Source organism: Lepisosteus platostomus, chromosome 13 (assembly GCF_059453375.1).
Source record: "Lepisosteus platostomus isolate fLepPlt1 chromosome 13, fLepPlt1.hap1, whole genome shotgun sequence".
NCBI classification, from domain to species: Eukaryota; Metazoa; Chordata; class Actinopteri; order Semionotiformes; family Lepisosteidae; genus Lepisosteus; species Lepisosteus platostomus.
In genome coordinates, this window is record NC_142623.1 from 35,814,628 (window position 1) to 35,830,050 (window position 15,423).

Consider the following 15,423-nt stretch of genomic DNA (forward strand, 5'->3'; position numbering starts at 1 on the left):
GATTACAGCGCATTTAATATAAAATTAAATGGAAATGCTATCCGGAAGTCTGTTTTTTTTCCCGTTTATCATTATCTGAATGAGATTGTTTATTGTGGTTTTGCTATTTTATGCTGGATAGGAAAGTGAAGCTTGTAAGAGCGCCCGTTAGATTCCAAGAGCTATGCAAGCCCTTTTAATCCTTCAAATCGAAGCACAATTCTAAACTGAGATGACCAGATGTCTTGAAAGGGACAGTAGGAATGATATTTATTTTTGGTTTCTTTTTTTCTGCTTTCATTTTCATTGTTCCTGCAACTTGTGGTCCACGTGTTTCTGTGTTGTTCTTTCTTGTTCATTAGCTTTTAGTTACGGTTAAGTTTCCCTAGTTATGTAGGGAAGGCAGACTCTCAGATGTTTTGAACGTGTTTGTTGTTGTCTATGGGTGTGATACTGTTATTGTGGTTAATAATATATTTGCAAAAAATACCAATGCTGGATTACAGTTTTGTCCATCTATTAACGCAGATAAATGTATGAATTGTTTTATTAATTTTACTAGCTAAGTTAATTGAAAATGAATTGTCGTTTGTAATCAGAGTTATTTCTTCAGTAAGAAATTTCTTAAGTTATTTCTTTCTTAGAACTATGAAGTACCTTGTTTAACGGTACAACAGCAGTGTCCCAACCAGTTTCTGGACACAGCCCTAACCAAACTACTCCTACTACTAAGGAACAAGTAATAGGTCTATTCCATGCTGAAAAGAGAAGAAAGAAAACACAACGTTTTGGCCGTGGAGCCTTCTTCAGGTGTGGGAAGGAGGCACGCACCTCACACCTGAAGAAGGCTCCACGGCCGAAACGTTGTATTTTCTTTCTTCTCTTTTCAGCATGGAATAAACCTATTACTTGTTCCTTTGCGGCTGACGCAGCTACCCGCCTGAACTACTACTCCTACTACTAGTTACTTCTACTAGTAGTAGTAACACCTACTAACCTATATTGCTGCTGCGTGAACGTACTTGTAATATTTAGTATTGCTAGAAAGTTAAAGATAAAGGCTGTAAAAGAAGTGATGAAAAATAACCCATTCGTTTCAAAAGCCTTTTAAACTGTAGTTGAATTTAGAGTGAGATGCATGGGGTAGATTCGTTTATTGTTTAGCGCTTGACTGGAGCAAAGACAGTATCAGTTCGTGTGTTAATTTCACACCACTCTTCTGAAAAACTCAGAAATTACAATACTTTCTCTATTAAGATCTGACTATGATAATTTACTATACTGCCTTGCTTCAACACACTGTGTCGCTGTTGACCATAAAAAGTGAATGTCAGCCTTAAGAATTGCTGGACTCCGCCTTATGCTGGAAAAAAAGCGCACAGTAACCAGTAAACCTTTGTTAGTATAAGACGCAGAATGATTGTGTGTAACAGATGACTGTGCTATTATCGGCTGTTTGGTTTATAATTCTGAACGTTACCGGTTGATTCCTTTCCCTGGATTGTGTGAAACCTTAAAGACGTTTATAACAATGAATCTCCCAGACGAAAGCGGAGCTTTGTGGGCATATTTCGTATTATTTTGTTGTTTGGATTTGGCTTCCGGACAAATTATGTATTCCGTTTCGGAGGAGGTAAACCGAGGGACTTTTGTTGGGAATATAGCAAAGGATTTGAATCTGAATGTCCAAGATTTGGAATCGCGTATGTTTCAGGTTGTCTCCGGATCCAACAAAAAATATTTTGAGGTAAATTTAAGAACTGGCATTATTTATGTGAACGAGGTAATCGACAGAGAGGAGCTTTGTCCTAATACTGCTTCATGCACTTTAAATGTAGAAGCTATTGCTAACTCTCCTTTGAATCTTTATCGTTTTGAAGTAAATATTCTAGACATCAATGACAATTCCCCCTCTTTTCATGTGAAATCGCATATTTGCAACATATCTGAGTCTGCGTTCCTCGGTGAAAGATTTCCATTACCTAGCGCTTATGACCCAGATGTGGGTAGCAACTCTGTGAAAACATACAAGCTCAGTGCAAATGAACACTTTTCACTGGATGTACAGAGCGGTGGTGAGCAGAGTGTGTCTGCTGAGTTAGTGCTGCAGAAAGCTTTAGACAGAGAGAAGGAGCCTGTGATTCATCTCGTCCTGACTGCTGTGGATGGAGGAAAACCATTAAGATCGGGGACTCTAGAGATCACTGTAAACGTGTTAGATGTAAATGACAACACACCGATGTTTAGTCAAAATATTTATAAAGTACGTGTTTTAGAGAATGTGTCACAGGGAACACGAATAATAACTCTTAATGCGACAGATTTAGATGAAGGTGTAAATAGTGAAATAGTATATTCGTTTATTATACGCGGAAATGAAAATACAATGGATATATTCGCCGTTAATTCCGATACTGGAGAAGTCACCGTCAAAGGGAGCCTTGATCACGAATCAAAAAACGTTTACGAAATCCACGCACTTGCAAAAGATAAAGGTCATACCTCGCGGGGCACCCACTGTAAAATTTTAGTGGAAGTAGTTGATGTGAATGACAACGCTCCAGAGATCTCTGTAACATCTCTTCTGGACACCGTAAAAGAAGACGCTGAAATAGGAACCGTGATAGCTTTGATTACAGTCCTCGATAAAGACGGTGGTAATAACGGCCACGTGCATTGCCACCTTGCCGGGCATGTTCCTTTTAAACTGCAATCGTCCTATAAGAACTATTACTCTTTAGTAGTTGGGGGACCGCTGGACCGCGAAATCTCCTCAGATTATAATGTTACTATCACAGCTACAGACGAAGGGATTCCTCCACTCTCCAGCACGAGCCTTATTACAATAAAAGTTTCTGACGTAAATGATAACGCGCCTCGCTTTCCAGAGCCACTTCTTCAAATTTATTTAAAGGAAAACAGCCCGATAGGCGCCGTTATACAAACCGTATCAGCCTCCGATCCGGATTTAAACGAAAACGCACAAGTGACTTATTTCTTATTAGAAGGTTCTACCAAAGGAATACCAGTTTCTACGATGGTAAATGTGAACTCTGTTACTGGAGATATACACAGTTTGCAGTCCTTTGATTACGAGGAAATTAAATTAATTCAATTTCAGATACAAGCTATTGATTCTGGTGTCCCCCCTCTAAGCAGTAACGTGACAGTGAACATTTACATTCTTGATGAAAACGACAACAGTCCTGGGATTCTCCCTCCTTATTCTGATCACGGCTCCGTTAATACCGAGAACATTCCGCTCTCTGCTGAAGCCGGTTACTTTGTGGCCAAGATAAGTGCTGTAGACGCCGACTCTGGATATAATGCATTGCTGTCTTATCACATTGTTGAGCCCAAAGGAAGTAACCTCTTTAAAATCAGTACCAGTACTGGGGAAATAAGGACCAGACGCCGTCCCGTTGAGAATGATCTGAAAGCACACCCTTTAGTTATATTAATTACGGACCACGGAGACCCGTCCCTCTCTGCCACTGTGTCTATTGACATCGTGGTTGTTGAAAATACTGCGGAAATACAAACAGAATTTAGGCAGCTGCCGAAAAAAGAGGATCGTTTTTCAGATTTAAATGTTTATTTGCTTGTCGCTATTGTTTCCGTGTCAGTCATATTTTTACTCAGCCTTCTTAGTTTAATTATTATAAAATGTCACAAGTCGGACAGACGTTTTAACGGGTACAACCCCTCAGTGATCACCGCACACCCTGATGGGAGCTGGTCATATTCGAAGACAACTCAGCAGTATGACGTGTGTTTTAGCTCAGACACGCTGAAAAGTGACGTTGTGGTTGTTGCACCTTTTTCGGCTACAGACGGGGAACTTATTAGTTTTAATGGAAATGACTCTTTGAAAAGAAGCCAGGCCACTTCCCAAAACACGGAGGTAAGCTAAATCTTAATATAATGTTTCTATTTAAAGTCAATTGCCTATCAATAACTTTATGTACAGCACAGGTAGATAGAGACCTATCTAGTCGTTTTTCTCTGATCTGTAATGTTTTCTAACGGTATTCTTGATGTTCTATTGTTCCCCTGATTTTTATATTGAATAAACATACACTCATGTATGTTTTTTTTTACATAGTAAAAAATCTGATCATCTTTAAAACGTTTAAAAAAGTAATGTTTGTGAATGGAAATGGAAGCTCATTTAAGCTGTTCAGGGTTGTTGTGGAAATAAGGTATTCTGTGTATATATATTAAAAACGTATCAATTCACAGTTAAATACATAAAAAAGTCTGAGTTTGTACACAAATTGTGTTCAATCGGCGCCAACGCATGTATTAAATCTCACAGGTTTTTTTTGCTAAAATAGCGTTTCTGTAATAGGTCTGAGTTAACAAATCATATACCTTGGTTTTGACGTTGATTTTAAAGAATCAAATTGTCATTTAGCACAACATATTAGTGATATATGTTGTGCTAAATGTTGTGCTATATAGTGAAAACTCTTAGTTTATTTAGAATTTGTAATTCCCATAACTTCGTGCCATGCATGTTTTGTAGTTTTGTGATACACATTTCTTTGCTGGAGGGTCATCCCCATAGCCCTTCTTAAGATGTTTATGCTTTAGTATACAAAAATAGTCTAACCTTATATATAGTACATATAGTGTAGCTCACTAAGGGAATCTTTAACTAGTGGAGTCTCGTATGTAAATTATATGCTGATGTTGATGTACATATGATTCCCCTGTAAACCTACGAAACGTAAGCAGATGTAACAATGACAAGGTCACCACCAGAAAGAAATAAGTACAATTTGTAATCTGATTTGAAATGTTTTTAAATGGTTTATTCTCTTTTGCATCTCCACATGGTGTCACTGTTGACCAAAGCAGCAAAAATTTGAGTTTTCTAGGGCTCCTCCTTGTTCTGAGACGAAACGCTGAAATCACTAAAGCCTTTGTTACTGTAAGAATGAGTGTCTGGCAGAGGTGATTATTACGATCGTACTTATTTTTTTATAAATGAACGACCGACTTGTCTGCGAAATTTGTGCTGTTAGACATCGGTGATTTTATTTAATTTTGAACAAAAAAAAACGTATGCCGTAATGTCAATTCAAAGACGCTATTTGAGGATATGCTGTTTTCTGCTGTCATGTCTTTTGGACCTTGTGTCGGCACAGATAATTTATTCTGTGTCAGAAGAAGTAAATCAAGGCACCTTTGTTGGAAATATAGCTAAGGATCTGAATCTCAATGCCCGAGAATTGGAATCGCGTATGTTTCATATCGTATCCGGATCAAAAAAGAAGTATTTTGAGGTAAATGTAAAAACTGGCGTTTTGTATGTGAATGAAAACATAGACAGGGAGGTACTGTGTCCGAATGCACTTACTTGCTCTTTAAATTTAGAAGCTATTGTTAGCCATCCTATGAATTTATACCGTATCGAAATAAATATTTTAGATATAAATGATAATTCCCCGACTTTTCGCATGACAGCTAGACATTTAAATATTTCCGAGTCTGCTTTTCCAGGAGTTAGATTTCCTTTGCCGAGAGCGTCTGATCCAGATGTAGGCAGTAACTCTGTTAAAACGTACAAGCTCAGTTCAAATGAATATTTCTCTCTGGATGTACAAAGCGGAGGTGAGCAGAGCGTGTCTGCTGAGTTAGTGCTGCAGAAAGCTTTAGACAGAGAGAAACAGCCTGTAATTCATCTCGTCCTGACTGCTGTGGACGGAGGAAAACCACCCAGATCGGGGACTCTAGAGATCATTGTAAACGTGTTAGATGTAAATGACAACACTCCCGTTTTCAATAAACCCCTTTACAAAGTTAGTGTTTATGAGAACGTGTCCCATGGAACTACAATACTAACACTTAACGCAACCGATTTGGACGAAGGTGTAAACAGTGACATTGTTTACACTTTTAGTAACCAAGAAAATGAAAATTACCTCGACATATTTGCACTAAATCCTAGTACTGGTGAAATAACAGTTAAGGGGAACCTGGATTACGAGAGCAATAACGTTTTTGAAATTCATGCCCAGGCTGTGGACAGGGGTCATATCCCCTTGGCCACGCATTGTAAAGTGCTGGTTGAAGTTTTAGATATAAATGATAATGCCCCAGAAATAACAGTGACATCTCTTCAGGGCACCGTGAGAGAAGATGCTAAAACAGGCACAGTAATTGCACTAATCAGTGTATCAGATAAAGATAAGGGTAAAAATGGATATGTAAATTGCTACATTTCTGGATCGGTTCCGTTTAAATTAGAGTCATCCTATAAAAACTATTATTCTTTAATTGTTGGCGGTGTGCTAGACCGAGAGAGCGTCTCGCATTACAATGTCAGTATCACAGCCCAGGATGAGGGGACCCCGCCTCTTTCCAGCACTAGAGTTATCGCTGTGGATATTTCAGATGTAAACGACAACGCTCCACGCTTCCCAGAAAAGGTCATAGATGCTTACATAAAGGAAAACAGCCCCGCCGGAGCGGTTATGTGCACTCTTTCTGCTTTTGATCCGGACTTACATGAAAATGCCGAATTAACATACTCTTTGTTGGATACGTCTGCCAAAGCGGAGACACTTCCTGGCACAATAAAAATTAACTCTGTTACTGGAGATATATACAGCCTGCAGTCCTTTGATTATGAGCAAGTGAAAACGTTCCAGTTTCAAGTTCAGGCCACTGATGCTGGCTTCCCCCCGCTAAGCAGCAACGTAACTGTGAACGTCTTCATCCTTGACGAAAATGATAATACTCCCGGGATTCTCCCTCCTTATTCCAGTCACGGCTCGGTGAAGAGCGAGGACATTCCATATTCTGCTGAAGCGGGTTATTTTGTGGCCAAGATGAGGGCTGTAGACCCCGATTCTGGATATAACGCTCTGCTTTCTTATCGCCTTGTGGAACCAAAGCAAACTGATCTCTTCAAAATCAGAACCAGCAGTGGAGAAATCAGAACTAAGAGACGTATGAATGACGATGACTTGAAAACGCACTCTTTAGTCATTTTGATAACAGACAACGGGGAGCCGCCTCTTTCAGCCTCTGTTTCGATTGATGTGACCGTTTTCGAAAGCAGTTCGGAAACGCCATCGGACGTTAGACATAATCATGAAAAGCAGGAACAGTTTTCAGATTTTAATCTGTATTTGGTCATCGCAATTGTATCAGTGTCAGTCATATTTTTACTGACGCTCCTAAGTTTATTAGTAATGAAATGCCACAGGGGAGATAACACTTTCAGCACCCCAGTGATTACTACTCACCCCGACGGGAGCTGGTCATATTCCAAAACTACACAGCAGTATGACGTGTGCTTCAGTTCCGACACCCTGAAGAGTGATGTAGTTGTTGTGAACTCGCCGTTTGGAGTCCCAGACGGAGAACTTATTAGCATTAACGGATCTGACACTTTCAGACTGAATCAATCTAGCAACGAGGTAAGATAAAGGTTCAGAAAAAAAAATCAAATTTGCCTTTAGACAAGGGTCTCCGGTTCAGATTGTGATTGGCAGCTGTGTCTACAGAATTTCATAATAGCTCTTCAGGTGCTGGTTGTTTTAAGGAAACCAAGAAAATCAGAAGCACATTACCAGTCCCACAGGAAAAGAGAACCGCAGTACAGGGGATTTCTTAAAGTGTCAATTCAGTTTGTACAGGATGGTGTGTGCTTTACATTTACATGTAAATAGTAACTAATGGAGTGAAGAACCATGTGAGTGTACAGAATGTAAATCAAAGACTAGGTCTAAGAATATCTTAACATTTTATCCTTCACTGCCATGTACAGCAATTATTCAGAAATTGAAAATCTTATTCATAGCACAAACGGGAGCGTGTACCGAGAGGAGAGTCAATTGCAAAGTGCAAAGAGCCGGCCTGTGCTGAGCGTTTTTGCTTAGTGTGATACACCAGCTGAACATGAAAATATTCTATAGTAAACTCATTTAAAGTGAATTGGGGAGATCACAGATAATCGTAGTAAAATATTTAAGGGATGTGAACGTTTTGCATTTTTGGAAACTTACACAGAATTTTTGAATGTATCGCATCAGATTTAGTTTCTTCGTGGCTTCAGTGATACGCGTGTATACTGTAGGGTGGCCTGTTATTAAGTAATCGTCACAAATATTCGCGTATTTCTGTTATTCAAAGTGCAACACAAGAAATGCTTTCTTAAGATGATTGAAATCTGAGCTTTTTACGTTTAGTCGTGAAGAGGATTGCCCCCTTTAGTTCTTTTTGAGTACAAGGAATGTAGAAACTAACATTAGAAGCATCACACATATATATTTTCTGTTTTATTAACACGTAGGAAGTTTTTTTTATATATATATACAGTATATTACAAAACATGTTTCACCTGACGTTTTTTGCATTGATATTTAAGCAAATATTTATATGCTATTTCGTTCACATAAATTATAAGAGTAAAAGCAACACATCGATTCTTTTTCTACCGTAAATCTTTAAATGAGATGTAAACCGGTCTTGTAAAAGTCAAAATAATAGCATAGCTTTACAATAAATAGCATTTTGTGCCTGCGAATATCCACACGATGTCACTATTGACCGAGAAAGTAAAATGCTTACATGTACAGTAGGTTTCCAGGGCTCCTCCTTGTTTGTAAAAAGAAACGAACACATCAGGAAAGGCTTTGTTACTGAAAGACGCAGAATGTGTGGCACAGATGGCTTTTAGCCGCAATAGGCCGTTTCTTTTTAATGTCGTGGGAGCAGTAGTATTGGATTTTCTTTTTCCGCTCTTAGGCAAGAGTGTCGTGCTGAATGATACATAACGTACATTTATGCGACAATGTTGGGACGCGGAGTATTTTCGTTTATTCATCTTCAGTTGCTTATTTGCCTGTGGAATCGGGTTTCGGGACAGATCGTCTACTCCGTTTCAGAAGAGGTGAATACAGGGACATTGGTTGGAAACCTAGCGAAGGATCTAAATCTCCGTATCCAGGAACTGGAATCGCGTATGTTTCAGATCGTATCTGGATCTAACAAGAAGTACTTCGAGGTAAATTTAAAAACTGGCATCCTTTATGTGAATGATAGAATTGACAGAGAGGAGCTGTGTACGAATTCTCTCAAGTGCTCTTTAAATCTAGAAGCAATTGCTAACTTTCCTTCGATTATATATCGAATTGAAGTGAACATTCTCGACATAAACGACAACCCCCCCACATTTCGTTTGAAATCAAAACATTTGAATGTATCTGAGTCTACATTACCCGGAAAAAGATTTCATGTGGGAAGGGCTTCTGATGCAGATGTGGGCATTAACTCTGTAAAAACATATAAACTGAGCACAAATGACTATTTTTCTCTTGATATTCAAAGCGGTGGTGAGCAGAGCGTGTCTGCTGAGCTAGTGCTGCAGAAAGCTTTAGACCGAGAGAAACAGTCTGTGATAAACCTCTTGCTTACTGCTGTGGATGGGGGAAAACCACCGAAATCTGGGACTTTGCAAGTTGTTGTAAATGTAATTGATAACAATGATAATAGTCCCGTCTTTGACAGCCCACTTTATAAAGTTAGAGTTTTTGAGAATGTTCCTTATGGAACATCAGTAATAACCCTTAATGCTACTGATTTAGATGAAGGTGTAAACAGCGAAATTGTGTATTCATTTCTCAATCAGGAAAACGAAAATAATGTAAATGTATTTTCCATTAATCCAAACACTGGCGAAATTTCAGTTAAAGGAAGTTTGGATTATGAAGAAAACAACGTTTATGAAATTTATGCCCAAGCTCAAGATAAAGGCCAGTCCCCACTGGCCACGCACTGTAAAGTGCTGATAGAGCTTTTAGATCTTAATGATAACGCCCCAGAAATAACTGTGACATCAATTTCAAGCATCGTGAGAGAAGACTTTAAAATAGGAACAATGATTGCCTTAGTCTCTGTTTTGGACAAGGACAGTGGAAAAAATGGGGAGGTATTTTGTCAACTTTCTGGCCCTGTTCCTTTTAAACTGGAGTCAAATTATAAGAACTATTACTCTCTAGTAGTTGGTGGAGTGCTAGACAGAGAGAGTGTGTCTCAGTACAATCTTACCATCAGTGCAAAAGACAATGGGATGCCACCTCTTTCCAGCACCACTGTGATCACCATACATATATCAGATGTCAATGATAATGTTCCACACTTTCCACAGCCTTTTCTTGATGTTTATATAAAAGAGAACAGCCCGGTAGGTGCTGTCATATACACCGTGTCTGCATTTGATCCCGACTTAAAAGAAAATGGCCAAGTAACTTATTCTTTATTGGAGACTTTTGCTAAGGGGGTGCCCGTGTCTACTCTATTCAACGTGAACTCTGTTACTGGAGAAATATACAGTATGCAGTCTTTTGATTACGAGGAAGTAAAAACGTTCCAATTTGATGTAAAAGCCTCTGACTCTGGTGACGCTCCACTAAGCAGCAATGTGACTCTGAAGGTTTATATCCTTGATGAAAACGACAACAGCCCTGGGATTCTTCCGCCGTATTCTGATCACGGCTCCGTTAATACCGAGAACATTCCGTTCTCTGCCGAAGTGGGTTATTTTGTTGCCAAGGTTAGGGCTGTGGACGCTGACTCTGGTTACAATGCGCTGCTTTCCTATAATATTTTGGAACCAAGAACAACAGATATCTTCAGAATTAGTACAACCACAGGCGAAATAAGGACTAAGCGGCGTTTGAATGAGGTTGACTTGAAAACACATCCATTAGTCATTTCGATAAGGGACCACGGAGACCCGTCCCTTTCCACCACTGTGTCTGTTGAGGTTGTCGTTGTTGAAACCAGCGGAGAACTGAAATCTGATTTTAGGCAACTGCCAACAAACGACAACGGCTTTTCAGATTTAAACCTATATTTGCTCATCGCCATTGTCTCAGTGTCCGTAATATTTTTGTTAACTCTTCTTAGCTTATTAGTTATAAAATGCCACAAGACTGATGGTGCTTTCAGTAGATACAGCGCTCCAGTGATTACCACAAACCCAGATGGAAGCTGGTCGTACTCCAAAGCAACACAGCAGTATGATGTGTGTTTCAGCTCAGACACACTGAGGAGTGACGTCGTGGTTTTTAACGCACCGATGCTGCCTCCTGATGGGGAACTTATTAGTTTAAGTGGGACTGACTCCTGTAAACGGAATCGAGAACGGTTTCAAAACACAGAGGTAAGAATAAGGCCTACTTACCAAGGTTTGATGCAATAAAAGGTTTAGATATTGTTAGCAGAATTTTGTTGTATTGTTTCAGTAAGTGTGTGTCTGTCTTTGATTGACTTTTTAACGTGGATTCACGGACTGCACTAAGCTCTTGGAGTCATTTTTTAAAGCTGGAAACCTGTTGTGCAAGTTTAATATCAACAAAAGTGTTGCCTCTTACATTGGGCACGTTTTGAATGAGCAATTTGAAAGCAATTTAACAGTTCTTTTAATAACAGTTTGAGTGGGTAGCTGCTTCAGCATGTGTAGGCTGCACAAGAACAAGTAAAGGTTTATTCCGTGCTGAAAGGAGAATATAGAAAACACAACGTTTTGGCTGTGGAGCCAAGCAGAGAATAAAGCTTTACTTGTTCTTTTAATAATGTTATGGTTAATGTTAGGAATCAAAAATGGAAAGTGAGATAATGACATTCATGAATTTTGAATTATTTTTACTGTATTGATAAGAAATAGCTACATGTTTATTTAATTGATGATAAAGAATGTGGTAGTGATACTGGCTTTTTGACAATTTACTGATCACCTGTTAGGAATACCAGAAGGGTTTAATAGGGTTTAGCATGAAAAGGACTTCTAAGTTTTGAGGTTTTTAATGTAATAAAACCCTTGTGTAATGACAAATGATTATGTCCGTTAATACAACATAGTTTTCAAAGAATAAATTATGTATAAAAATTATATTATTAATGACTTTTATTACATGCTTACCTTTTACAGTACAGTGAAACGTGTTCTAGGGCAATGCTCTGAACTGCTTCTGAACACCTGTTATTTACAGATTAAAGTATGTGGGAGTTTACATACTCAGCTCAAATAAATTGATTAGTTATATTTAATGTTTTGCAATGAACATCCCTCCATCCATTTTCAAAAGCCTCTTTAACCCAGTTTGGGGTCACTGGGAACGGTGGGTGAATTACAGCTTTGATGGGATGACAGTCCATTGCAGGGCACACACACGGGGGGAGAGAGATAATTTGCAGAAATTAATTAGCAGTATTCTAGGAAAGCATAGCAGACAGTCACTAGAAAAGCACGCAGACTCCATAAAAAGATGCACTAGGTCTGAGGAAGCCCCAGGGTCTCTGAGATAGCTAAGATAAGCACCACAGCCCATGTCAGCCTTATGTGAAACTTGCAATTTTCAGTAACATTTTCACCAATAAATGTTCATGTTTTTACATTTATTGTAGGCTAAGAGCACAGATTAATCAATGATGCCTGTAATATCCAGGCAATGGCTCTGAAAAGCTAATGTTTTAATTATTTTCATTAGAATTCTGTTTTCTGCCATTTTCCCCCAGTTATACCTCTCCCTGTTAAAGAAATAGAACCAAGCTTCTCTTATGTGCTTCATGCTTTGTGTTTAAAAATGTGATGTAAGTTCTATGTTATTTGTGAATGTCTTATTATTTATGGCTGGCACTCTAATCCAAAGCATACTGTATACTACACGGCATCAATGGTGTAGGAGCAGTCTCTCATCTGTGATTGAAATGTACAATTTTCTAGTGGTAGGTCTTGAGTCCTAACCCTTGCTCCACACAGCTACTTGACTCTGTTAGCCTTATGAAATTCTTATCAAAATAGTCACTGCTCCAGAAATGAAAAAAACAAAATCAGAGAGCTGATACTTCGATAAAGTAGGATATATATTTATACAGTTTATATACAGTACGTCTGCTTAAACCACACGGTGTCACTATTGACCAACTGAGCAAAAAACTATCGAGTAAGCTTCTTGGACTCCTCCTTTTTAAAAAAACACAGCCAGCACGGAAAACGGGGTTGAAATAAAACGCAGGAAGACTGCATTTGTACGAAAGACGGTACGCTAGAGTAATATCCTTATTAAAACAAAATCACGTATTCCGCGGTGATAACTTCTGTCGAACGACCGTAGCCTGGATGCTCATCACAGCAGTCTTTTGCAGCAATGCTACATTTTTCGTCGCATCTCAGCGTATATAGACGGGCTCGGTTTCCGTTTTTGTTGCTCCTTTGTTTTTGTGATGTGGTTTCCGGACAAATTGTCTACTCTGTTTCCGAAGAAGTTAACCAAGGGACATTTGTTGGAAATATTGCTAAGGATCTAAACCTCAACGTCCATGAGCTGGAGCCCCGTATGTTTCAGATTGTATCCGGATCCAAGAAAAGATATTTTGAGGTAAATTTAAAAACTGGCATTCTCTATGTGAATGAGAAAATTGACAGAGAGGAGCTGTGTCCAAATGCTCTCAAATGCTCTTTAAATTTAGAAGCGGTTGTTAATCTTCCCTTAAAGCTGTATCGTGTCGAAATACATATTTTAGATATCAACGATAATTCGCCTACCTTTCCTGTAACGTCTCAGCATTTCAATATATCCGAATCTACATTGCACGGGGCGCGATTTTCATTACTGAGTGCATATGATCCGGATGTAGGTTCTAACTCTATAAAAACATACAAGCTCAGTCCGAATGAACACTTCTCTCTGGATGTACAGAGCGGTGGTGAGCAGAGTGTGTCTGCTGAGTTAGTGCTGCAGAAAGCTTTAGACAGAGAGAAGGAGCCTGTGATACATCTTGTGCTGACTGCTGTTGATGGAGGAAAACCACCTAGATCGGGAACTCTGCAGATAGTTGTAAATGTTTTGGACAATAATGATAACAGTCCAGTTTTTACCAGCTCAGTGTATAAAATCCGTGTATTTGAAAATGTGCAACGGGGAACGTCGATTATATTATTGAATGCGACCGACGCAGACGAAGGCTTGAATGGGGAGGTTCTTTATTTTTTTAATAGACACGGACAAGAAGAAATCTTAAATACGTTTTCAATTAACCCAAACACAGGTGAAATTACCGTAAAAGGAGATATTGATTTCGAAGAAAATGGGTTTTATGAAATTCGTGTTGAGGCCAAGGATAAAGGCCAGTCCCCAATGGTCACGCATTGTAAAGTACTAGTTGAAGTTATAGACATTAATGATAACGCCCCCGAAATAACCGTGACTTCTCTTTTAAGTAGAGTAAGAGAGGACGCTAAAATGGGAACAGCAATTGCGCTAATTTCTGTTTCAGACAAGGACGGCGGTAAAAATGGTAAGATAAACTGCCACATTAACGTCGAGGCTCCTTTCAAACTCCAGACGTCATATCAGAATTACTACTCTTTAGTTCTCGACGGACCGCTAGACAGAGAAAGCACTTCTCAGTACAATGTCACTATCATAGCAGAAGACGAAGGCATCCCTCCTCTTTCCAGCACCAGCTTTATTACTGTGTACGTTTTAGATGTGAATGACAACGCACCACGCTTCCCAGAGGCTGTGCTTGAGGTGTATTTAAAAGAAAACAGCCCACCAGGAACTGTTATATTCACAGCGACGGCATTCGATCCAGATTTAAGCGAAAATGCCCAAGTGACTTATTCTTTGTTGGGAACCTCTGTCCAGGGGGTGTCTATTTCCACTTTCATCAATGTGAACTCTGTGAGTGGTGATATTTATGCGATGCAATCCTTTGATTATGAAGTCGTTAAAACTTTGCAATTTCAAGTTCAAGCCGCAGATGGCGGCGTGCCTCAGCAAAGTAGCAATGCAACCGTAAACCTGTTCATTATTGACGAAAACGACAATAATCCTGGCATTTTGCCACCATATTCTCCGGACAGCATTGCAAACACGGAAAACATTCCTTCCACCGCAGAAGCCGGCTATTTCGTGGCAAAAATAAGAGCTGTAGACGCCGATTCTGGTTACAACGCCTGGCTTTCTTATCACATGGTTGAGCCCAAGGAAACGAGTCTTTTCAGTATTCGAACCCACACTGGAGAAATCCGAACCAAACGGCGTTTGACTGAAAATGATATAAAACATCACCCCTTGGTTATTTTGGTTACCGATAACGGAAAACCCACCTTGTCCGCCACTGTTTCTCTTGACGTAATGGTCAGTGAAAGTTCTGCGGAACTACACTCGGACTTCAGACACCAGCCCAGAAAGGACGATAGTTTTTCGGATGTTAATATGTATTTGCTCATCGCCATTGCGTCAGTGTCATTCATTTTCTTATTGAGCCTTCTTAGTTTAATCGTAATAAAATGCCACGGGACGGACAACAGCTTCAGTAGGTACAGTGCTCCAGTGATCACCACGCACCCGGACGGCAGCTGGTCTTATTCCAAAACCACTGAGCAGTATGACGTATGCTTCAGCTCAGATACAC

The 15,423-nt window shown here is 39.4% G+C and overlaps 1 protein-coding gene across 21 annotated transcripts in view; it reads left to right on the top strand.

Annotated features, from left to right (window-relative positions):
* LOC148650533 (protocadherin alpha-C2-like) overlaps positions 1-15,423 on the top strand; it is a 167,020-nt gene that overhangs the window by 109,165 nt on the left and 42,432 nt on the right. Inside the window, exon 1 of one of the 21 annotated variants that reach the window (XM_088604477.1) lies at positions 4,918-7,412. The exons of the other annotated variants lie outside the window; for them this stretch is intronic. Within the exon in view, the coding sequence (XP_088460603.1) occupies positions 5,058-7,412 (2,355 nt within the window). The 5' untranslated portion in view covers positions 4,918-5,057. Of the gene's footprint in view, positions 1-4,917; positions 7,413-15,423 lie in introns of those variants that run through there. 21 annotated transcript variants of the gene reach the window in all.